Here is a 23,268-nt window from a genome sequence, read left to right on the forward strand (position 1 = left end):
CTTATAAACATCCTTCCAGCACCTGAAGGGGGCTACAGGAAAGCTGAGGAGGGACTTTTCACAAGGGCATGCAGTGATAGGACAAGAAGGAATGGCTTTAAACTGGAAGGGAGTAGATTAAAACTGGACATTAGGAAGATTCTCTTCACTGTGAGAGTGGTGAGATGCTGGGACAGGTTGCCCAAGGATGCTGTGGATGACCTCTCCCTGGAATTGTTAAAGCCAGGTTGGATGGGGCTTTGAGCAGCCTGGTGCAGTGGGAGAAGTCCCTGCCCATGGCAGGGGGGTTGGAACTGGGTGATCTTGAAGGTCCCTTCAAAGCAAAACCATTCTATGATGATTCTATGATTGCAGTTACAAGGTGCCTTGTGAGAATTTCTGGTAGATCAGCCCCTACCCTTGTAGGCAAGTTGCAGTTCAGCTCTTGCTTTCTGCTTATTTGTGTCTCTTCAGTTTTTTATGATCCCTGTTCTAAAACCAATGTATGGTGTTTCTGAATTTTTCAAGCGTTCCCTGACTTCTAACTCAAAACCAGCTGCATTTTAGCACTTGGAGAAGCAGTTCTTCCATGCTCCTGATGCTGCCTCAGATGGGTATGAGAGAGCTCTAAAAATCATTCTTATTGCAAGCTTTAAAACACTAGCGGAAGACATCAGAGGAAACTGCTAGTTTTGATAAAATTATTAGTGCTTCAGACAAACCTCATGTTCTTACTACTTATTCCCCTTTTTAAACTTTTTTTTAAGACACATAATTTGAGCATGGGGTTAGAAACTACAACATAAAAAGGACTAGTTTAGTCTTTTACAACAACTTTCCTAAGCAAGATACTAAAACATGCACATTAACAGAGACTTCTAGGGCTGAAGAACAGATTAAATTACGATAGTGACACAGGGACAAACCCTTAGTTGCTATAAAGGCACACAATTGCATTGACAACAGTGGCTAGAACAAACTTTGTCTAATTTATGCCTGGAGTTGGCCAAAGCCCCACAGATCTAGAAACCCTTGAACTTTGGGAAAGCTTTGATCCAGTCCAGACTTCATGGCTCTGATCCACTTCAGCTGGGAAGGACCCAGATCTGCTTAAAATGTATTTCACAACACATCTTTGCCTGCATTTTTTTCAGATAGCTCATAAATACCACAAGTAGAGCCATTTCTCCTCATTCACAATACCTACTAGCAGAGCCAGCTATTCACATCTCCAGCACAATGTTAAAAAAGGAAAAAAAAAACCCCAAAACCAAACAACAGAACAAACAAGACACAAGAGCAAGCTTTAGATCAGTTGACTTGCTACCAAAGAGCAAGAAGAAAGCTAAGGTACCAAAATCTGCACAGTCAGAATGTTTGGAAGAAATTCAAACTGGTGAGAAACTCTGTGACATGTACAGCATGGAACAGCTTGCAAAGCACAGAACCAGCCATCTCACTCCCTTCTTGTTATCCCCAGAAAAACCAAAGACTCATTTGAGTACAGTTCCTAAACAAGCATATTATGTAAGTCTATTTTTCTTGTTGTTGTTCTCTTAAGGTAAAAGGTTCATTCACAGTAGTAGCAAAGCTGTGATCACAAACCACACAGAAAGGCTGTGGTTTTCAGGTGAGCTAGTTGAGAGTGATGAAACTAAGTAAAATCTAACCAGGGAAATGGAGTCTGACAAGCTCCTCTGACTGCATTTACCACTTATAATTTAACAAATAAGCTGTTAATAACTTAAACCTAGTACAGCCAGACCCTAGATCCACAGATCATAGGATAATTCCAGAAGGAATGGATCTCAGGAGGTCAGACCAAGTTGCTCAGGGGTTTTGTTCAGTTGAGCCTTAAAAACCTTTTCAAAGAGGGAGACTACACAGCCTTCCTGGGCAACCTCTGCCCCTGCCTCACTTGTACTCGGGGTGAAAAAGTTTTTCCTTGTACCAAATCTGAACCTCTCTTGTTTCAATTTAACACCTTTCACCACTACTCCCCTCTTCCACCATGTACCACAGTAAAGAGCCTGGATCTGTCCAGACAGTTTCTCCATAGCTACTGGGCAGCTGATGTTTGTTAGGTGCTCCCAAAGCTGTCTCTCTTTCAGGATGAACAAGCCTGGTCCAGCAGATGCTCCTCACAAGACAAGACAAGTGCTGCAGCTCCCTGAATATTTTTGGCAGCCCTCTGCACAACTCACTCCACTCTTCCTTGTACTGAGGTGCCTAAAACAAAGCTCCCTGGTTCAGATGTGGTGTAACAAGTGCTGCATAGAGGGACATGATCACTTCCATGAATCTACTGCCTGTGCTACTGTTAGCACAACCCAGGATACTTTTGGCCTTCTTAGCTGCCAGGGCACACTGCTGGCTCTCGTTCAGCTTCTTCTCTACCAAAATCCCCAGGTGCTTTTCCACAGAGCAGCCTGCCAGGCCCCCAGTCCCCAGCCTTTATTATTGCCAGGGGGCTCTTCATTCCTCTGTGCAAGGCTTCACATCTGTCCTTGCTGAGTTTTGTAAGAGTTCTGTTGGCCCATTTCTCAAGCCTCTCCAGGTGCCTCTGCAAGGCAACTCTGTCCTTCAGCATTATTGACTGGCCCTCCCAATTTGGTGTCCTTTGCAAAGGTGAGTGCACTGAATCATCTCTGATTCTTCAATAAAAATGTCAAACAGGATGGGTCCCAGGACAGACCCCTGTGTTACTCCACTTGTCACAAGCCCCCATTTAAAGTAGGAATCATTAACCTCTGCCTTCTGAACCTGATCATGTAACCATCTTTTCACCCATCTAACCGTCTGCACAGGCAGACTGTTAACAATCTGATTTGCATATAAGAATGTTGTGGGAGATATTGCCAAAAGCCTTGTTAATGTCAAGGCAAATGACATGCACTGCTCTCCCTTGCAGCAATCGCAGTGGGAGTTTTCAGGAGTATTCTTCTCCAAAACACCTCTGGAAAGTATAGCTTTGTATTACTGAGATAAGCCAAATCCTTAGCTGCAATAATCAAGCCAGGTCCAGTAAGCCCAGTCTATACACAGCATTTTATTTCAGCTAGTGATTCTGGCTCACTGTGCACCTGATATTTGCCACGTCAACTTTACATGCAAGTTGCACAGGCAGTCCCTGGGAGTGCCTGGGACTCCTAGGCAATAGGAATAGCAAGGGAAACCAGAGAGCTGCAGAAACTCCTCAGTTCTGCTGTGAGAACACAGATGCAATGTGTTCCTGCGAGAGTCTTTCTCTTACCTTTGCAAGAAAAGTCCATGCTGCATATTGCCCTGAGGTTGTGCTGCTTTTTAGCTTCACTGTGTGCAACATCAGAAAGAATCCCAACAGTCCACTGCAAGGGATGGGGAAAGCTTGTTAACAAAATCTCTTAATTTCAGCTAAGCAACGTCTTACATGTATCTTGATTTTCCTAATGCAGAACTGAACAGTAACCCTTCAAGCTGTGTTAATCCAATTTGGGGAAAGAAATCTGCTGGACAAAGAGCTTACATTATGACTAGGACATTTTGGGTTTTGTTCAGTCAGTGACTAGGGTTTGAGTAAAGTAAGTCTGACGCTTTTATGGCTGGTCTCTAATACACTTGCATAATCAGAAAAGCAGAGATTATTGCAAACATGAGGTGAGATATTAACTTCAGGCACTGAAATGGCTCTGAATAAAGGCAATGCCAGCTCTAACAGGAGCCACACAAGTTTGGCAACTAACTCACTTCAACCTCCACACCACCTTGAACTGAGGAAATAACCACTGGAAAGTTTCTGCCTAAAGCATTCAAGCGGTTTAAATTTCATGAAGCCTAAATTCCAATTAGGAAGTGAAATACATTCAGTCTACCATTTAACTGATGACTCAGTACTGCTGGGAACAGAATACTCCAAAACTCTGCTGACAGCCATGTGAATTTTGATTCTCAAGTCATACAGGACAGTAGTCCTCAGTGTTCCTGTAGCCAAGGCTACTCTTAAGGAAATTCCGCTTCACGTCTCACTGGACCTCACAGAGCTTATAAGCCTTAGGTCTGTATTTTTTCTCACTTATGACAGACTTACAACCCACTGATTGTGAATTAGTGAAACCAGCAAGCAGGGAATAAAAGAGGACTTAAGAATATATAAGGCACAAATTTCTGTGTGGCTGGTTGAGATGACTACAAAGTACTGTGGGAGGCTACATGGAAGAGAAGATGGGATCAACACAGAACACAAGTGATGAGGTAAAACAAAAAGGTATTGAAAGAAAGTATGCTGCTCTGGATACTGATACAATGCAGTTGGTGTCCTCTCTGCAACAGCAGGAAGGGTGAAAGACAGTGTGTCCCTAGGTCAGAGGTTCCATGCTGGGCTCCAGCAGCTACACCAAGTGCTGTTTCCTGCTCAGTATATGTGGCAAAGTTGCATCTCAGCCACATATCAGTACAGGTGTTTTTTGACACACTGAAAAGTAGGGCAAAATAACTGCCCAGGAGAAGGAAGAACCAGGGTTTCTTACACTGAACCATAATATGAGATCCCAAAGGCCTATTTGCTGTTCCTGGAGTTAAGCAAGCAGATGCAGCCTTGATGATAAAAGATAGCCCCAAACTCAGCTCCTACTGCAGAAGATGAAGTGCTGAACAACTGAGCATTCCACTCTGAGAAATCAGTGAGTTCAATGAAGCAGCACAGCCCAAACTTTTGAAAGTCCAGTAGCTAGTTTAAGTTTGCTCTTCATCTTCTGCCCTGTGGAGGGCTTTTAGTCAGAGTGATTTTAAGCTGTTTAGTGTAATTCAGAGATAAAAAGTGAAACAGCTAATAACACCTGAAATATTGATGTCACAATTAACACAAATTTATTTCTTTAACTGAAGGGAGCACTTTGCACCTTATTAATAATGCTTCAGAAATTCTGCACAGGCAGTAGATTTAGCTGCATCAGTTTCCCTGACTTTACATTGCAAATCCTTTATGTCCACAAAGACACTAGAATACAAGATGTAGGACAGCAACTGAGATGCTTGTTTATTCATCTAATTACTTCTTTTCAGTGGCTGTAGTGTACAGTGCTACCTTCTATACAGGTACTGAAGCTGAACAATTGAAAGAGAAGTGGGAGGTTGCAACAGTGGAATATTCTAATGAAGTGGAAAAGAATAATATATTGGTTAGACAGATATCCATTAGTGCCTTGCCTTCAAGAAGAAATAGATTTCAGCTACCTACCATGGAACAACTTATTCATTAGCACCTAATTGCAAGTTACTTGTAGTGTGGATAATCAACTCTTGGAAAAAAAAAAAAGCCACTTTTGTACCTAAAAACTATGTACATAAGGAAATAATTTAACAATAATTTTTTAATTTCACCTTTTAATGGAAAATTTGGATACAATTAAGCAAACCCCTAACAATCAAGAAATATTTTTACCTTCAATTAGCATGAAAATATTTTATTCCTGCCTAAAAAGAAAATACTTCCATTTGGCAAAAGACTGGAAGAGAAAGACAGGAATACATTTTTTTAAAAGAATCAAGACCTACAGAAAACATACTTACATTGTCCTGTGAGAATTACACTATTGGGCTGTGAACATTTGCTACTCAAAATAAAGGAATGCTTGTTAAAGCTTTTCCCTTTTACCCAAAAAAAGCCTTCTGCCAAATAACAAGATGTACAAACAAACAAATCCATGTTCACCCATACACTGCTGAAGACTAATACTTTGTAATCACTGCAAACAGCAAGTTTTACAAGGGCTAATCTGACTTGAGAAGCATTTGAAAGAGGCTACTTAAAAAGCTTTCCTACACTAGGTAAAAATTACTTTGCTGGTGACTAAGAACTCTCCTGATCAGAATGTGCTCACTCAAATAAACACATATACTTCCAGCACACTTGAATCTCAGAACCTTCAAACGCATAGAACAGGCACAGATATTCACAGATACAAATTCTCTGCCATTTTATTGTCTTATGCTTGCAGAAACTATAATAACAAAGGTTTTACATAGTCCAGAATTTTTAACCTAGAGTCATGTTTGGAAGTCAATGTGATCTCTTATTTTGAAAACATTCACATGTCTTGTTAGAGAGAGGTTACCTGGCACAGCAGCTGCTGTGAAACCTGTAGAAGTACAGGAGTGGAAAGTCCAAGGCACTGAAGAGATCACCTGAAGGAGAAAGCAATATACTCAGTGGAACACAGGGAGAAAAAAATTACCCACTCTTACAAGCAGGGGAAGAGCAATTACATGAACATTACAAGTTTAACATTCCTCTAAGCCTTTACAGCTGGCTGACTTTTCATTTACGATGCTTTCCACATTTCTAGTGTGTTTAATGATTTCTCTCTGACCTTGCTTCCAGCCAGTCCCTTTGGTTGAAAAAAGGGAAATGGATACATTAGAGTATTCTTTGCTAGTAAAGGGAAGATCCTGCTTAAGCAAGAGTTGCCAGTGGATAGACATGCATCATATCCACTTACTTTATTACAGTGCTTGTGACAGTTCCTACTGAAGCAACAGGAAACACAGACGTATGTTGGCTGCTTCCCCCTCTGGCATGTGAACTCTGTCACACAGAGCAAGTTGAGAAGTTTAAAAAAGTTCTCCCAGTTCCAAGTAGAGCTCTCGAGTACTTGCATTTCCAGGAACCAGGGACCTGGTTTCTCCTGGAAGCAACAATTTCCAGGAGTTCTCAAGCCTTCCGGCTCTACAGACTTGGAGGAAACTCCATCTTTCACTTTTTGACACGCACCGATTTGTCTGACATCTCTGTCTATCCTGGTGGGAGAATGCTAGATATACATTATGCACCACCAGGCAAAAAGGGGAATTTATGTTTATTTAAATGCTTGTGCCTTTGTTTTTCTGACTGAGCAAATGTCTAGTGAAAGCAACAGATGATCATCCTTACCCTTCTAACTATTTAAAACCCAGTATGATAGGAATAGTAGCCACCACCAAATATTCATTTCTCCATTTTTAGCCTCTGATCTTTTGCTACTCCAAATCCTGCCACGGGCTCACGTGATGCTATACATCTTACAAAAGCAACAAAACAAAATCTCTGCACAGCAGAAAGGGAAACTCAGTTCTATATGGACTGCTGGGACACTGCTCTGATGGGGACATATTCACCTAGGTAATCCCTGTTCTTTACCATACACCACCTCAGAAGCTGTTCTTTTGTCTGTCCTGTGCTGCTTCTTCACAAAGCGCAGCTAAGGAAGGTGCTAGTGAGTGCTATACAAATTACACAGTGTTATATACCCTCTTCTCCTCTTCCTGCAAGATAGCATATTATTGGTCATATTCCAGTTGAATTCCAAGCTTTGGAATCCTCTAAAAACATGTATGGAAAGGAAAGGCAATACTGAAACATAAAAAAGGAACAACTCAATCCACTTTACCTGCTGGATGAGATGCAGAGGCCAAGAGCACCACACTAAAAAATAATTTTGAAAAAAGGATTAAATGTATAATACAGAATTTATCCCATAGCCCGAACATTATAAATTGACAGCTTTGTGTATGTTATTTCCTGGTGAAAATTACTCCAGTTAAGTAGTGTAACTGAAGTATAAGTATCAATTTAATTAAAAAAGAGGTTCATTGGGAAGGCACCTCTGGGATCACCTAACACAACCTTGTACCTGAAGCAGGACTGTCACCAGTATTTGATCATATCCCCTGTGGTTCTGTCTCAAACTGCTAGGTCTCAAAAACCTCTCAGCATGAAGATTCCACACTTCTTTGTGTAACTTCTCCCAGAGAAGCTTTTCCTGATGTCTTTCAACATCGAAAGCTGCATTTTATGGTTGCTGTTTCATGTTATACCATCTGGCACTTGTTAGAAAAGTCTGGCTCCGTAATCTTTGCAACTCCCTTTCAAGAAGGTATAAGCAGTTGTTAGGCTGCACCGTTGTCTCTGCCCATCTCAACAACATGAGATCCTTCAGCCTTTCCTTCCACGTGCTCCAAGTCCCTAGCAATGCCAGTCGCCCTCTGCTAGGTCTTCACTTCCTGAGTATCTTTCTCCGAGAGGCCCAAAACTGAGCACAGAATTCCAGCTGCAGCCTCAGCAACGCTCATAACAACTTCTCTCAACCTGAGAGCCACACTCCTTCAAATGTAGCCCCAAAATATGGTTTGCCCTAATTTGCCATGCTCAAGCATTGCTGCCTCACACAGGCCTCAGAGTTCACTTTTACCAGAGTCCTTTTCAACAGACCTGCTGTTCAGCCAGCTGCTAAAACCACTGAGGCAGAAATTATAGGGAACTGTACCTATGTCTAGACTTGTGTGTCTCTCTGTCTGAGGATTAATTCCAGCTGTGTGACTACTGGTGTCTGCTTCACAGGGATGTGCATATATTGCATGCAAGAGTCAAATCCAGTTTGAGTCCTATGCGCGTGTTCGTGCAAGCACCTCATGTTCATGCCCAAAATGCCCGTCAGAGAAAGGAAAAATGATGCAATTAAACAAGATTTTTTAAAAAATAGAGTGTGAAAATAGAGCCAAGTGCCAGCCCAAATGATGCACACTTTTCAGAAAGATACAAGTCATGAAGATGAGAAGTCAACAAGAAAATCAGCTGTGACCAGTTTGTTGTCTGGAGTATCACTTCAGATTTCTGCGGTCCTACATTCTCTGAGTTTGCGGCACAGGCTGTACAGAGCCTTTTTCAGTGCTACTAATTCTTCCTGTAAATTTCTGATTTTTTGATGTTTTTTTCCATTCTGTGCTGTTTCCAAGGTTAGAAGGCTACAGAAACATATTCTGGGGCACTGTAGGATGGGAGAAGAGTGCATGTCTCCAAAAGCAGAGCTACAGCTTCCTCCATTTACCACTATGCCATGGATATATGGTCATGACAAAAAAACAAAGGAGAAAAGAGAGAAGTAGAAAAGATATCTATAGAGATTGTTTCTTGATAAGCAGCAAGCACTGCTTTTACATAGGTAAAAAAGACATTCATTATGAATGCTGCAGATAGGCTAATTACCAGCAATTCTTACACCTCAGTAGACCCAGTAATGCCAATAAAGTGCCGTTCCAGCCAACAGAGGAATGGTAGACTGTACAATGTAAAGTTAAGACAGAGAAAAAGCTAGAAGTGGTTGCCAACACACGAGGTTACAGCTAGGAAACTGTACTCACAGTACATGAGGTACCTCCAGTACCTGCAGCAGTACAGTACCGTGTGTCTAAGTGGCAAACTCCCTTTTCCAGTGTTAACACTTTTGAGCCCGCTTGCTCTCAGCTGTTCCCAGTTCTCCAGGTGACCAGGCTGCCAGCCCTGGTGGCCTGCCCTCCACAAGCTTTGGTGAATGCCAACATCATCCACAGAGGCACCAGCAGCAAAAAAGAACTGCAAAGAGGATGACAATCCTGTGGCCAAGGAAGCCTTGCCACTGAAATCAGCCGTGGAAGACAACAGCTTCATGACTGACAGGCAGGTGGGTATTTTAAGCTTAATGTTTTATATACAATGTCTTTGAAAGGCATCAGCTGGTACAGTATGTTCACACTGTCAATATTTATACATGTTTTTAAAAGATGAAGTTGTCACAAAGATATTGAGCACAGTAAAGCAGATCACTTACAGGAGGCAATCCCCCCCTTGTCCCCAGACAAGGGACATCAAGAGGAATTCATAATAAATAGGCCCAATTCCTCAGTTTCATGGCAAAGTTGGAAAAGGAAGGGGAGGCTTATTGCTTCTGACTACCTATTAGAGAAAACAGGAGAGCAGCAGGGCAAGTGAAACTGTATCACCAGATATGAGAATTAAGACTACACAATTTTTCTCCACTTTTGCTTTTTGCATTATTAATTTTTAAAGAAACAAAAAACCCCAACAGTCAGACTGGGACATGCTCAGAGAAAAGTTTCCTTCTGCAACCAAGAGGAACTGATAACCCTAACCATACATCCCAGGCCTCAGTCCAAAGAAAACATAAGAGGAAAACAAAACCTGCTTTGTGAAGTGCAGGGCAGGTTAAGGCAAATGGGCTAGATGGCATTAAAGCTGTACTGTAACCCTGCTCTGCACAGAACATCAGTAGAAAAGACACCATGATGTTGTAAAACCACATTAGGGATTCAGAAATTTCCAGCAGGACAACCTGGACATCAGGCTGCAGTAAAAACAAAGTCCCTGTGTTGGATTTCTCCACTCCTTTTCCCCCTGTACTCAGTACAGAGGGCTGGGTCACCGTGGTTTTCTTCCTGGCTGAAAAAAGGTTTTGTCAGCAAGAACAGCTATTTATGCCTGCAAGGCTGGCCTTCCCTATTACAGAAAATCTGTTGCAGCTTTTTAATTCACAAAAGTGACAGATGAGCTGCTCTTCCAGAAGCCAGATGTAGTTTAGCTGCATAGAGTAGAGCCTTTACCTTACACCTTTTTCAGCATCGCTTATTCACCATTGGAAACTCTCCTGCTCTAAGTCTTTATTTTCTCCTCACCAGGGAGGCTATCTGGTACACCTCTGTGACAGCAACAGATACTGGAGTGTACTGAAACTTTCTTCCAGGTTCTCCACAAAAAGAAAGCCCAAGATGAGCTGTGACCCACTTCTAAAACACATTATGCATGCCAGGTAGACATTACAAGCCCCCCATGCTACCCCTTGCCACCTAGCTGGGGGGTAAGAAATCTGGCTCCTTCTCTGATAAAAACTGGGGGACTGGAAAGGAATAAAGCAAAATGCAAGATTATGGAAAAAACAGTCAAAAGTCAGAGTGCAGGGAAACACAATACTGCAAAGAAAAAAAAAAAAAAGAAAAAAAAAAGGTGGTGGGAACAAGACTGAAGGATTAGATGGAGGTTCTTGGAAGTACAATTCCCCTCACGTGCTTAAACTCACGGGAGATGGATGAACAGGATGGGGCTGGGCACTGAGAAGCAACATCACCCCTCCCTTCTCTGCATAGCACAGCTCTGCTTTCCCTCCTTCTTCCAGCCTTGTTCCTGATCTGGCTCCTGTTTTTCAAGCCATTGAATAATCATGCTGTAAGTGATGAAGTGAGAAGAACACCACACTTTTCAACATCAGCAAATATTTCTTCAGATCTGTTTGGTTCTGGAAAATTCCCATTCATGTACATTTGCTTCAGACATTCTGCCCTCCAAAACTATTCCAGATTTTAAAACAAGAAACAGTGCATGGCATGTAGGGACAGCATACATTAGGAGACTTTGCTGATTTTAGTTACAGCTCTGTAAGTGTCCAATAGAGCCAGTACAGTTAATCTAAATATAAATTTTTTATTTTTCATCTAACATATTGGTATATTCTGACACAAAGCAGCTTGGAGGAGAACTTTTAATCTGCTCTGTCCAGGCTGTCTCTACACTCAGAAACAATTCCTTTCACACAGAAAGATTTTGAACAGCCTCTCTTGTAACAAACCTATATATCATCCTGTATATTAGGAAAATTTTCTCAACAAAACAATTATCTAGAACAGGCTGCTCAGGAAAGTGATTGAGTCACAATCCCTGAAGGGATGTATAAAAAAGTTGTAGATGTGGCACTGAGGGATGTGGTTCAGTGGTGGGCTTGGTGTTAGGTTTATAGTTGAAGTCAGTGACCTAAATCTAAATGATATTATGATTCTGTACACTATCTGGTTGGATCCACGCAGCTGCTTTCTCTTCTCTGCACAGCCACACAGCTGTCTGATCTATGTTAGAAATAAGACCTATTGATAATAATGCTAAGAGGAGAAAGATGCACTGATATGACACACTATCAACTTCCTTCAAAAACCATAGAATGAAAGAGCCATGCTTGTAAAGATAGGACCACTGGTACACATCAGATTGCTGTGTTTTGCAAGTGGAACTGGGATTCTGTCATGGCCAAAACAGTCCCCAAGAAGCTCTGAGTAGCTGAAGCAGCAAATACCTTACTGCCTGTTAAATCACAACATTTAGTGCTGGGCACCCTCTGACAGAGATAGGCACATGTTTACAGTAATTCTGACCCAGAACTGCCTGTGAGGAATTAGTGCTCATTCTGAGAATATTCAAAGTAAAATACCCTTTACTCAATCATAATACTTTTGACTGTCTTCTATAGAAATTAAGCTTGTGTGATAAAGCTGTGTGTACACATACATACGTACCTCTACATAGCTCTCAAACACACTGACCAGCTTCATTCAAATCTGGGAAGGGGGCACTCATCTCCAAGATAACTACAGGTACAGAGGTCTCACTTAGAGACAGTACCTTCTGCAGCAGAAAGATTTCAGCCCTATTAAACCTTCATGGAGGACCTTCATGGTGGTGGCATGTCATGAAGGACACAAACAAGGAGAGAGCTTCTCCCAAATTTCCCACCTTGTCAAACATCATCTGCTATTACGACAAAATAAAACTCTAAAAGGAATCATATGTTGCTTATCCTGTTGCCCACTTGTTTACCCTAGACAAGATGAGGTCTAAATGCTATAGAATGCGAGCTTCCTAAACACCTAGAAATATATACATACATATACAGACACACAGATACCCACAGACCCAAGCCAAACAAATAAACATCCAGTCTTCTGCCCCCTCTAAGCCACCTGCTTTATACCAACTGTTCCACACCATTATCTTGGGAACTACACCAACCTTCAAGCTCCTTAATGGTGAAAATTTTTGCAAGCTTTGGTAACAACTCTTTTTTTTAAAGCAGATGAAAAACAAATCTTTGAATTTGCACAATTTCATTGTTGTTGGTGCTTTCTTTGTTATTGTTGCTAAAAAAGGTTAATTTTAAAGAATAGTCTTAAAATATATACCATTACACATCACAGTTCCTTAGTGAGAAGTTTTTCCTTCCCAAACATCTCTAAGTCAAGAATCATACTTTTCATGTAATGTGGAACTCCTGCTCTCTGCTGGACACAAGTTCCCAGGCCCAAAGGATGCCATCAGCTAACACAGCAGGAACCCACCCCTGACTTTTCAAAGCTGAAAAATAAAGACCTTCAGCAAAAAACTGAATTCAAAGGTTCAGGTCCAGATGCAGTTTTCAACTTTTAAAATTACAACTGACAACCATAGTCAGAGAGGTGCCAAATGACAAATCATTTGATTTTGCTGCTTATTTAATGATTCTCCCTTCAATGAGACAAATAGCTACAGCTCATTCGAGTCTTCACGAGTTACTTCTGCATACAGTAGCAAATTTGCAAGTTCCATGACTAATTCTTCAAAACCCTTTCAATAAACACAAATACCTTGTTTGAGTAATTTTTTTTTTTTTTTTTTTTTTTTGCTTTGCACTTCACAGTAAATGGAAAACAACAATTGACTTAAACAAGAGCCTAATTCAAGCAAAACAATATTTGGATATTGTCAATGCATGGGACCCTGGTCAATAATCACTGGGATCATACAAGCACAATATCAGAGGCCTGCTTTAATAATTTATGGAAATAGATTTGATTGAAGTAAGATAGGAGATACACAGTATTATGTTGATGATGCTGACAAGAGAAATGGGAACTGAAGTGTCCTACACTGGTGTCCAATGATGTGCTGCTTTCCAGGATCTTTAATGCTGCCAGACAAGAGCACACACTTAATCAAATGGACAAGTACAACTTCAGTTTTGTTATGCTTATTCCTAACTCATGCTCTCTCTCTCATTCCTTGTGACCATTCTTTCTTAGAACTTCATATCTGTACTCCATAGTGTTCCTATACAACTTAAGCTATCATTCCAAGAAAAAAGGCCAACATACACAGGATGTAATTATGGATGGAGAAGAATGTAGTAAAGTCACTGTCTTACTTTAAATAAAGCTTCATAAAAACCTAGTGGAAACCATAAACACCAAATGTCCTGGCTTATATGACTCTTGGAGGAAAAGATTGAAAATTATTATTTTTTTAATACAAAAGCTTACAAATCTGGTGAGTGACTCAAGCTCTTTCACTAACTAGAAAATAACAAGCCACTTTTACATCTCTGAATCAGAAAAACAACTGAAAGTCTAAATTACTCAACTCCACTAACAGCACTCTGAACAATCAGCTACTGCTCATGTGCTTTGCTGATCGTACTTCAGAAATCACTACCTTCCCTCCTGGCAATTCTGTACAAGTTTTATTTTTGAGAAGTGAGGTATTGCCAGAGAGTTACAGTTACTCTGTAAATATGATTTCTGGAAATTATAGATCACTTGTGCACACGGTGATTAAAAAATTCATGATTAACACCTCGTTACTTCCCCAGGTGTATATTGGCATGTCCACCTATAACCAGAGCCAAAAAAATTCAGCTGCTAAGCCATTCAGCTTAGCACTTTTCTTTCAGTGAATGTCCTGCTAAATAAATACATTTAAGTAGTGCTAGCTATGAGTTTCCTGAACAAACCACAGTTGAAAATGAAAACACAGACCACATAAAACCAGCAATGGTGTATCAAAGACTTATTCATTTTACCTGAATACATAGTTGATGTACTGTTGGTCCAGCTCACTGTGAAAGGAGGGAAAGAAAAAAAGGTGCTCTTTTAGTGATGCAATCCATTTGGTATAAGAGATCAGTATATTAAACAGCATTACAACACTGTAATATTACATAATATTAATATTATATAACCTATGACACAATGTTATAATTAGGTAATAGTAACAATATATTATAATCACGTGCATTATAACAATAATCTATTACTATTATACTAATATCAATATATTAATCAGAATATTAATTTACACATCATTTGCACAATATTTTTGTTGTTACTGTGTCGGTGGGTGTGTCATTTAGAGTGAACATAAAGTGAGACTGAAATTGAGACCCTTTAAACAGAGAGACAAAATGGCCTTGAAATGAAGGAGCTTATCTATATTCTATACACAAATGTATTACAAATGTATTCATAATATGCAGTGGCAACATATCCGTCTCCATTCATACAGGCAACTGCAGATTAGAGACACTGTGAACACGTAATGGCACCTGCTTTCAAAACAATTTGTGTCTGGCTGAAATTCTAATGAGCACATGGGATTAGAACAAGGTTTCAAGGTTTTTAAGGTTCTCAGCCATTCCTGTCCTGTGGCAAATCATCATCAGCTAAACACTTCTGAGACTGTGTCTCACAGGGAGATACTGACAGATTTGAACCATACAGCTTTCAAGACTAACACAAACTAACATTTCCTCTTGATGACTGTGCTGGTAATTAGGGGCTCTTGTTCCAGGACTGAGTCATTATCCTTTGATAACACACTGCTTAAAACTAATTCAGAGTTCGAGTTCACAGTATAACTGTCAATAACCACATGCTGTTGTTGTCCACAATAAATAAAGCTCCTCTTGCAAGAGAAGTCATTAATGATTAGCTAAGAGTGGCCAAGCTGACACTGGGAATGCAGAGATCCCTACAGTTTACCCAACTGCCACACAAATGTGCCTCTAACCCTCTTCGATGGCAATCTCTTTTTTTTTTTTTAAAAAAAAGAACATGAAAACACATTACCTTAAAGAGTTAGGTTTCCATAGCTTGTGAAATATTTTGTAAGCCCCTGCAATTGAAATGACATGTATAATTGCCATGATGTGCAATCATTCTGACAAACAATGGTTTGTTGAGCTGTGGTACTGGCAGATGTGGAACCCCTCTGAACTACACTTCAGCAACATGGCAAAAAGGATGCTTAACCCATTAACAGAAATGAACCTATGGCAACTACAAAAGAGCATGTGCATGTGTATGTGTATGTATCTACATGTGTGTAAATACGCCTAGAAAAGTATTGCAGAATGGGCTCTTCAGCCCACACCATTAATTCTGGTAACTTCTATGATGTGTTCATCTATGGAGACCCCTACAGCTGTTAGCTCTGAGCTGTTCTTCCTGGTCAGAGTTCTCTCAGCTCTAAGGTTTCCAGGTTCTTTACATTCTTGACCTACCCACCTCTTGGTTAGTTCCCATTTCTATTCTGGGAAAAGATTTAGACACTCAAGAAAGGGACAATGCAGCTTCCTGCTCTGTTCTTTTAGACTCTTTCTTCAAGCCCTTGGTGTGGTTTTGTTTGTTTTTTATTCACAAACAAAACCAGCAAAAGCAAATCCAGCAGAACACTATGTAATAGATGTCCTCAACTCTGCCTCTGTTAGACAAACTGAAGAGTAGAACATGTCCTTTCCCTAATGTTCTTTCTTGTTTAACTGTGTGGTAAGTTGGTTCGCCTGTTTGCCCTTCCTTGCATCACCTTTATTGTGTCAGTTGACAGAAAATCAAATTACATACAACCCCCTCCCCCAAGTCATATCAACAAGTTTCTCACAAAACAAGCAAAGAAGCAAACCAAAAGAAATGTGAAGAAGCTATAATTTGAGCATAAAAATTATGCTAGCACTTCCTACATGTTTCAAGCATACGGAAAAGGCCTCCTGAAGACTCTATAAGCAGTTTTCCACCTTCTAGCATTCCTTTACAAAGTGTAATCTCCTGGCTTTGAGAAAGCAATAACATCACTCATGACAGTAAATGAATATCTGAAGTAAAAAAAACCACACCTTTTTATTTTGTCTAAACAAGCAAATGTTTACCATATAACATTTCTTAAAGGAAAAAAAACCCAAAACATTTACTATTTCTTATTTGTATGTTAACAACATTTTAGACCTCTAGACCTCCCTGGACACAAATACTTACAAGCACATTTCCTTTGCCCTAAAAAAATTTTACAATATGAATAGAAAATAATAAAGAAGAAAATATCCCTAATTTGCAGACAAGATTTAACATATTAATGAATCACTAGGTCTCTCTAGGACAGATAAGAACCAAATACAAGGCCCTTATTATCTAGCCTAATAGTCCAAAAGACACAAATCTCCTAGTTAAAAATTACTGATCTCCTTTTCTTCATAATTTCTGGGTCTGATTGTTTCTAGCTTTTCATGGAAAAATTATGATTTATTCAGATCAATGTTTAGTCTGAAAAAGACAAAAGAAAACCAGACAAGTCATGCAACTCGTTATTAAACATTTTAAAAAATGCAGAGGAATGCAAAAAACACCCCAATATTTCAACATCCTTCCTCTGGGAGCATATTCCATCATATTTTAGAATATTTGTGCCAGTTTAAAAATAAAATTACTGTATGTAAGGAAGTTCTGACTACGTGTTATTGCTTGGATTTTTTTCATGTTTCTTCTCCCCTCAGATGGGACTGCCTTTTAGTATGCAGCCACCAAAAACTCCCAGAAAAGCTTAGTGCTGATTAAAATTGCATGTGCACATTTTGTCATTCCCTGTTAACTGATTGTAATACCCAGTTCACTCTCTTTTTGTCTTCAACATAAAAGGAATGCACATCCTTATCTTTACTGCACTTCCTCAGTCTTTTCCAAGTGTTTCTTACATCAAAAACTTCAGATATCAGTAACTACATAATAAAGCTGATTTATCCAACACATTCACTGTTCCTAATTCTTTTTCCAAAAGAAAATTACTTACCAACACAGATTAAGTGAATTAGAGCCCATAAATAACCGTTTGGATCAAACTGCAAAAAAGAACATCTACATAAATAAAAGTACATCCACGTATACATATTGCTATTTCCCTGCAGAGAGCTCCACAAAGCAAGTACAGTGCTATGCTACAAAGAAATAGGAGAAGATGACTAAAGAAGACAAGGAAGGCTAAAGGTTTCCCTGTCCTGCTTAGAGGCCTGGCATATGCCAGTTACCCATGCTCTCAGCTAGTCTTGGTAAGAACAGCTTCATTTCCTTCATGTATGGGCACCATTTTAAATAATCTGAGCATATGCACCCCAGCTTGGCCTTCCAAAGGCAGCCAGGGAAGGGCAAGAGAATCAGATGAACATCACTAAGGTTTTTGTCTTGTCTCTTTTGCCCCCTCAGCCCCTGCAGCAGCTGAGCAGCCTCTCTTGCCAAGGCTCCGTAAGTATCCAAAGAAGTGCTTTTAACAGACATCTGTCTCTGAGAAAGGTAAGGTCTCTTCACAACCAGTGGGGAAAAATAGACATTTCTGAGAGGAATTCACCTGCATATTTTAGATGTCTGCTTTCAGAGGAAGACTATTTATACATCAGAAGTTCCTGCTCTGCCCCATGGTCTGTGAAGGGACCTAGTGCAGGGGCAACACTTCTGAAGGCTACCTTGGATGAGCTGTATCCAGACAGGTTCCCAGACTCATCTCACCTGACTTCAGATATGAACTAAAGTATCTGAAACAAGGAAGCAGCCTCCCTGAGTCTCCAAAATAGAAAAGCACCTCCAAGGAACAGACCTTTTCTGGACTAAGCACTCTCTTGAGGTACCTCCTTTCTTTCTCCAGTAGCTACAAAAGGAGCGTAGAGTGATTACAAACCTAATTTAGGAACCTCCTGAAAGTATGTGCAATTAATTAATTCAGCCCTAGGTGTTTTGCTCTAAGACCTCTGAGCAGTTAAACCATGGTTTCCCCAGCCACCAGCTTTACCAAAGACCTCTGTGTCTGCACTACTCCAAGGTTTTGCACTGATGCAAATACATTAAAAGCAGGGATCCCAGCCTGGCTTACAAGCAAAAACTGCATCAGTCATATGCTAACAAGATGTCAGACATCAAGGTCTAACTAGAGCTGTGTTACAAAGCAGACCTCACCTGTGTGTCACATAAAGGAAGGCACACTGCTGCTGCCAGGAGGAACAGCACACTGTATAGAAGAGAAAAAGACCAAAAAACAAGACCAAAAGCTCACAATCTGGATGCAAAAGGTTGCAAAGTCTAGGCAGTTTCACTCAATCTTACAGTGACATTTCATGTGTTTAATTTTTATTCCATATTTTAAAATAATTTTTGCCACCAAAATTAAGCTTTACATCATGAATTCTTTATAACTCCTACACAGCAAAGCTGAATGAGAAAAAAAAAAAAGCAGCACAAAACATCTCACAAGTACTGAAAACAAGTTTGTTGGTAGGGAATATTATTCTTCACTTGCCATCTGGCTTCCCTAGACTGCTTCAGAAAGCCAAAATAAACAAATTTCTGGATGTGAATGGCTACCAAAAAGTTCTTCTATGAAGGTGAGCTACCTAGCAGAAAAATACCAGCAGAGGTGACTCCATTAGAAGTTATGGTGTAACTCCAGAACACAGAGCAAAGCAGCTGAGTGGTACTAGTTTAGAAATGGCTTAAGGACAGCACATGTCCTCCCTTAGTCCACTGATTCAGAATAAATAAATTCTTAACCTGTGGCTGAGTCAGTATTTCTACAGGCTACACTGAATACACTGATGTGGAATTTCTGTGGACTGTCACTATTAATAATAACAAACATTTGTTTTTGCTGCTTATTTTCCTGCTGTCTAGGGGCATGGGAAAAGACAGAATGAAGATGATAAAAAACCTGGCATCCTTGACAATAATCCAGTGGTAAAAACAAGGCCACAGTAAGTCAGAAAATGGAAACAAGAGGAAGAAATTAGGAAGATGGTGCCTCTAAGTACACTAAATAATAACCCAATATTATCTACCATAAGTACAGATAAAAGATTACAGAATGTGGAGGAAAGCAGATATGTGTCTTCAGGGGAGGGGAGGGTGTGGGGGAAATAGTGAAACTTTAATACATGACTGCCAGCTTCTGTTTGTTTCTGTCTCCTTTCTGAAGCTGAACAACTAGGGCTTACAAGGGTTGGTAGGTTGTATAGCTTAATGATTCTGGCAGACCTGGATGTCACTCAGCTCTTCTTTTTTAGGAAAGGAATTTTTTGCTATTTCCTATTATATTAATTATCTTCTACTCTTTAAGACTGCCCACTGGAACTTCAATCCTGATTTCTACCTCCTTTCCGAAAACATAAGCATTGCTTTGTTATTCAGAAAGATTGGACTGCTGGAATATTTTTTTTTCTTTGGGGAGGAAAAAAAAAGCATGTATTTATGCAATTGTTAAAAAAAACAATTAAAAATATTTAATTGCTCCCATGTTGCAATTTAGGCTCACCTCCCATGGGAATGTGCTTTACATTCTTCATTGTTTTGGTGTGCCATTACCTAAAGCAAATACAGAAGCTGGAGCCAAAACAAGTCTGAATCTGAGTAGTTTTAAAAGCTTACCTACAGATTTTCAGAAGAGAGGTCTGCTGTAAAAAAGGAAAGTATGATTTAAATAATTAAAATTTAAGATTAAAAATGGTGAAATAGTATTTTCATCTTCCAAAACCAGGAAAGTAATTACTGATGTTACTGATATTACTGCTCACCAAACACATTAAAATCCAGCGAGCAACATTCAACAGCCCATTATGTTTGAGCACTGCTTAGCAAATTTAATCTAAAATAAAAAAATAACCAAGACTACAGATTAGCCAACTTCAATTTGATGTGTATTTCTAGATTACTTGCCAGCAGGTAAACCTAAAACCAGATGTGAGCTTTAATACCTGGTGCTCAAATTTAACTTGAGCTACACCAAGACTATGCATTGTATGTACTCAAATATTGGGTTTTCTTAATTAATTAGGTACTGCCTCAGCCAAATCAGTTTTGGTCTAAACTCATGGGAGTTTCCCAGTCCTTTGGTCCAAAATTGTTTTCCAGAAGCTTCCCAGAAAGACTTGTGTTTACATTATCTTTGTGCGTTCTGTTTTGGTTTTTTTTTTTCCAAGAGAAGAGACACAAACATTCAAGCTAGAGGGAAAATCCAAAACATTTTGATAGGTACTCCAATCAGAGGACAATGTGACAGGGACATGCCATGGTTACACACTGCTATGTCCCCTGGGCATAACCTTGTTGACCTCTTCATTTTTTTAGGAGTAGCAAACAGGGGCCATTGATTTGTCTCCCATATACACAACAGAGGTAATGAATGGAAGATCCCTTCCACAGCAAAGCCAGAGGCCACTGAAGAAATAACTTTGTTATTAATGATTTCCCAGCACTGCCTCACAGCAGCTCTGTGGTCAATTAGAGAAGTGTTTCATAGCCTAAAAAGAAGGACACCCAATGCAGTTTGTGAGAAACAAACCCAGCTCTTACAAAAAGAGCAGGAATTACTCTCCTGACTTTAACAGGTCTTGGGACAGATTCTCAAGCATTCAAAACAGATTTTTAAAAAACACTGTTTTTCCTGCATTTCATGCAGAAATGTGATTCATCTATAATCATACAATAACATAACAAGTGGTTGGGTACAAGGACCCAGTCCTCCTCCCTCTCAGCTCAAACAATGAGATTCCTGCTTGGGGTGATAGTAATTCTCAGAAGGGAAAAACAAGCAGGACCAAGCCAGCCTTAAAGACACAGCTCAAACTGTCAATACACATTTGCAGTGTTTCATCAGCTAAAGGGGAAAAGAAAACATTAATACAGATATTTGTCAACAGCAAAAAACTCTCTGGGTCTCACTAATGAGTAGCTATCACAGCGAGAACAGAAAAGCATATGTCTCTGATGCCTGTATTAAAAATCAGGTGTCTTGTTATAGGGCAATTATATTACAGGAGGTTCCTTGTAGAAGTTAATAGATCAGTTACCTCTTTCTGCACAAACTTCTGGAAACCACAGGTTATAACTTCTGCTGCATTGTGCACGGTGAGGAACACTGGGATTGGCTGCCATTGGGAGAGAATACAAACATCCAGATCAACCCAGAACAGTAACACACATAGGAGGGGGCAGTCCTCATACAGACAGCTGTCCCACATGTTTGTGGGTTTGGGTTTTTGGTTTTTTTTTTTTTAAAGATGTAAACCCCTACCATATCTCCTAAAAGGCTCTTAGACCCATTGCAATCACTACTACATGGCAGAGGCATCTTTAAATACAGACTCTGCTTGCTTCTTCTCCAACTTTCAAGCACTCAGTCAGCTTGTTTGCAGGCAGCTACCTTGGTGAGATTTGCTCCAGGTTTCTGCCTCTAATTTTGCCTCTCTATTCAAATACCTGCAGCCTCCACAGCAAACAGTTCCCATTATTTTTCCTGTCTCTGTCTACTGGTACTAAGAATGCAGTATGACTCCTAGCAACAGAAATGGGCAAGATGATTTTAGGTGATTGCTTTCTGTTACTGCTGGGAAGAGCTGCCCAAAATTAGGGTAGCAATGTCATAGTTCATACACCAGTGATGTTGAAATTATACCCATTGAGGTATCTGGACACTATCCCAACATGAAATCATTAAGAAAAAAACCCCAGTGATAACAATAATTAATCAAACACCCATTGCCACAGGCAAACCCAACCAGAATTAGAGATTTCTAAGACTACCTCCAAATCAGATCCACGGTCTCTCAGACAGATGAAACAGAAGCAATTTTCTGCTCTGAGACAATCCAAATACTAAAGCAGTTTTAGGAAGCAGTATTTCCCCACTTTATTTAAATCCCACAAGTAGAGAATTAGTTAATTACTCAGTTATGTCCATGCCTTTTAAGTACCAGGTGATAAAAGCAGCAGGCATCTCTTAAATTTGGCTTTGTATTCAGAAATATGTATTTTCTGGATTTTTCTTTTCCTGCCCATAAAGCTGGATAAACATCACTAGTTAAACATTTTAAGCCATGATGACAACTTGGGTGGATTCATAAATACAACAATTACATCCAGGTAACTTTTAACACCTCTAAATTAGCAAGGACTGAAAAATCACATGAACACAACTAGCATGAAGTTGTCACTGATTCTGAAAACACAGTTCTCAACCCTGTTGTTGGACAACTGAGAACATAAAATCAGAAGTATCTAACATAAGCATCCTGAGCCTGACACAATAATAGGAAATACAAGAAATAACCATGCACAAGGAAAGCTGACAGCTGACAGAATTCACATTCTTTCTTCTGTGAAGCCAATATACTGGTTTTTTCTTCCCTCCTCCCTGCTTTCAGCTCTTCCAAACGTGTTTTGGAGCCAACAATGGCTCCAGTTTGCCTAGCCCAGTAACCTTCTCCATATGTCTATTGTCTCTGATGTGAGTATTTCTTAAATTTTTGAGTGGGGTTAATGCTTCCGAAAAGTTTACTGGTTGGGCAGGCAGGGTGAATAGACTCTGTACAAACCTCCCCTTGCAGCCCTGCATATTTTTGTTAATGCATCACAGTCCAGAGCTAAGCTCCTCCAGTTCCAGCCCTTAAACTCCTGGGCAGGGGAGGGAGACTGCCAGAACCTTTAGGGAGAGGCACAAAATGAGATTAAGGTTGTAGCTCTGCCAGTATACAGGAGTGTTTGAAAGTGGGTCTCCCTTGCTTTGATAAAAAAAGTGCACATAATTTCTGCTTTAGGAATAAATCCACCTAATTCAAAACCACTGCT

The 23,268-nt window shown here is 40.0% G+C and overlaps 1 protein-coding gene across 11 annotated transcripts in view; it reads right to left on the reverse strand.

The window, feature by feature from the left end:
* Nucleotides 1-23,268, reverse strand: part of TMEM241 (transmembrane protein 241) — a 59,364-nt gene that overhangs the window by 25,142 nt on the left and 10,954 nt on the right. For 5 of the 11 annotated variants that reach the window (XM_071737325.1, XM_071737319.1, XM_071737327.1 and 2 more), the window contains 9 exons: nucleotides 21,492-21,569; nucleotides 20,071-20,096; nucleotides 18,610-18,661; nucleotides 17,456-17,504; nucleotides 15,466-15,511; nucleotides 14,421-14,456; nucleotides 7,383-7,417; nucleotides 6,072-6,141; nucleotides 3,233-3,326 (listed from right to left, as the gene is read on the reverse strand). In XM_071737325.1, coding sequence (XP_071593426.1) covers nucleotides 3,233-3,326; nucleotides 6,072-6,141; nucleotides 7,383-7,417; nucleotides 14,421-14,456; nucleotides 15,466-15,511; nucleotides 17,456-17,504; nucleotides 18,610-18,661; nucleotides 20,071-20,096; nucleotides 21,492-21,569 — 486 coding nt within the window. The remainder of the gene's footprint in view (nucleotides 1-3,232; nucleotides 3,327-6,071; nucleotides 6,142-7,382; nucleotides 7,418-14,420; nucleotides 14,457-15,465; nucleotides 15,512-17,455; nucleotides 17,505-18,609; nucleotides 18,662-20,070; nucleotides 20,097-21,491; nucleotides 21,570-23,268) is intronic. The other 6 variants (XM_071737326.1, XM_071737322.1, XM_071737320.1 and 3 more) reach the window with 3 other exon arrangements.

The sequence above is a fragment of the Heliangelus exortis genome, chromosome 2 (genome assembly GCF_036169615.1).
Source record: "Heliangelus exortis chromosome 2, bHelExo1.hap1, whole genome shotgun sequence".
In the NCBI taxonomy this organism is placed as follows: domain Eukaryota; kingdom Metazoa; phylum Chordata; class Aves; order Apodiformes; family Trochilidae; genus Heliangelus; species Heliangelus exortis.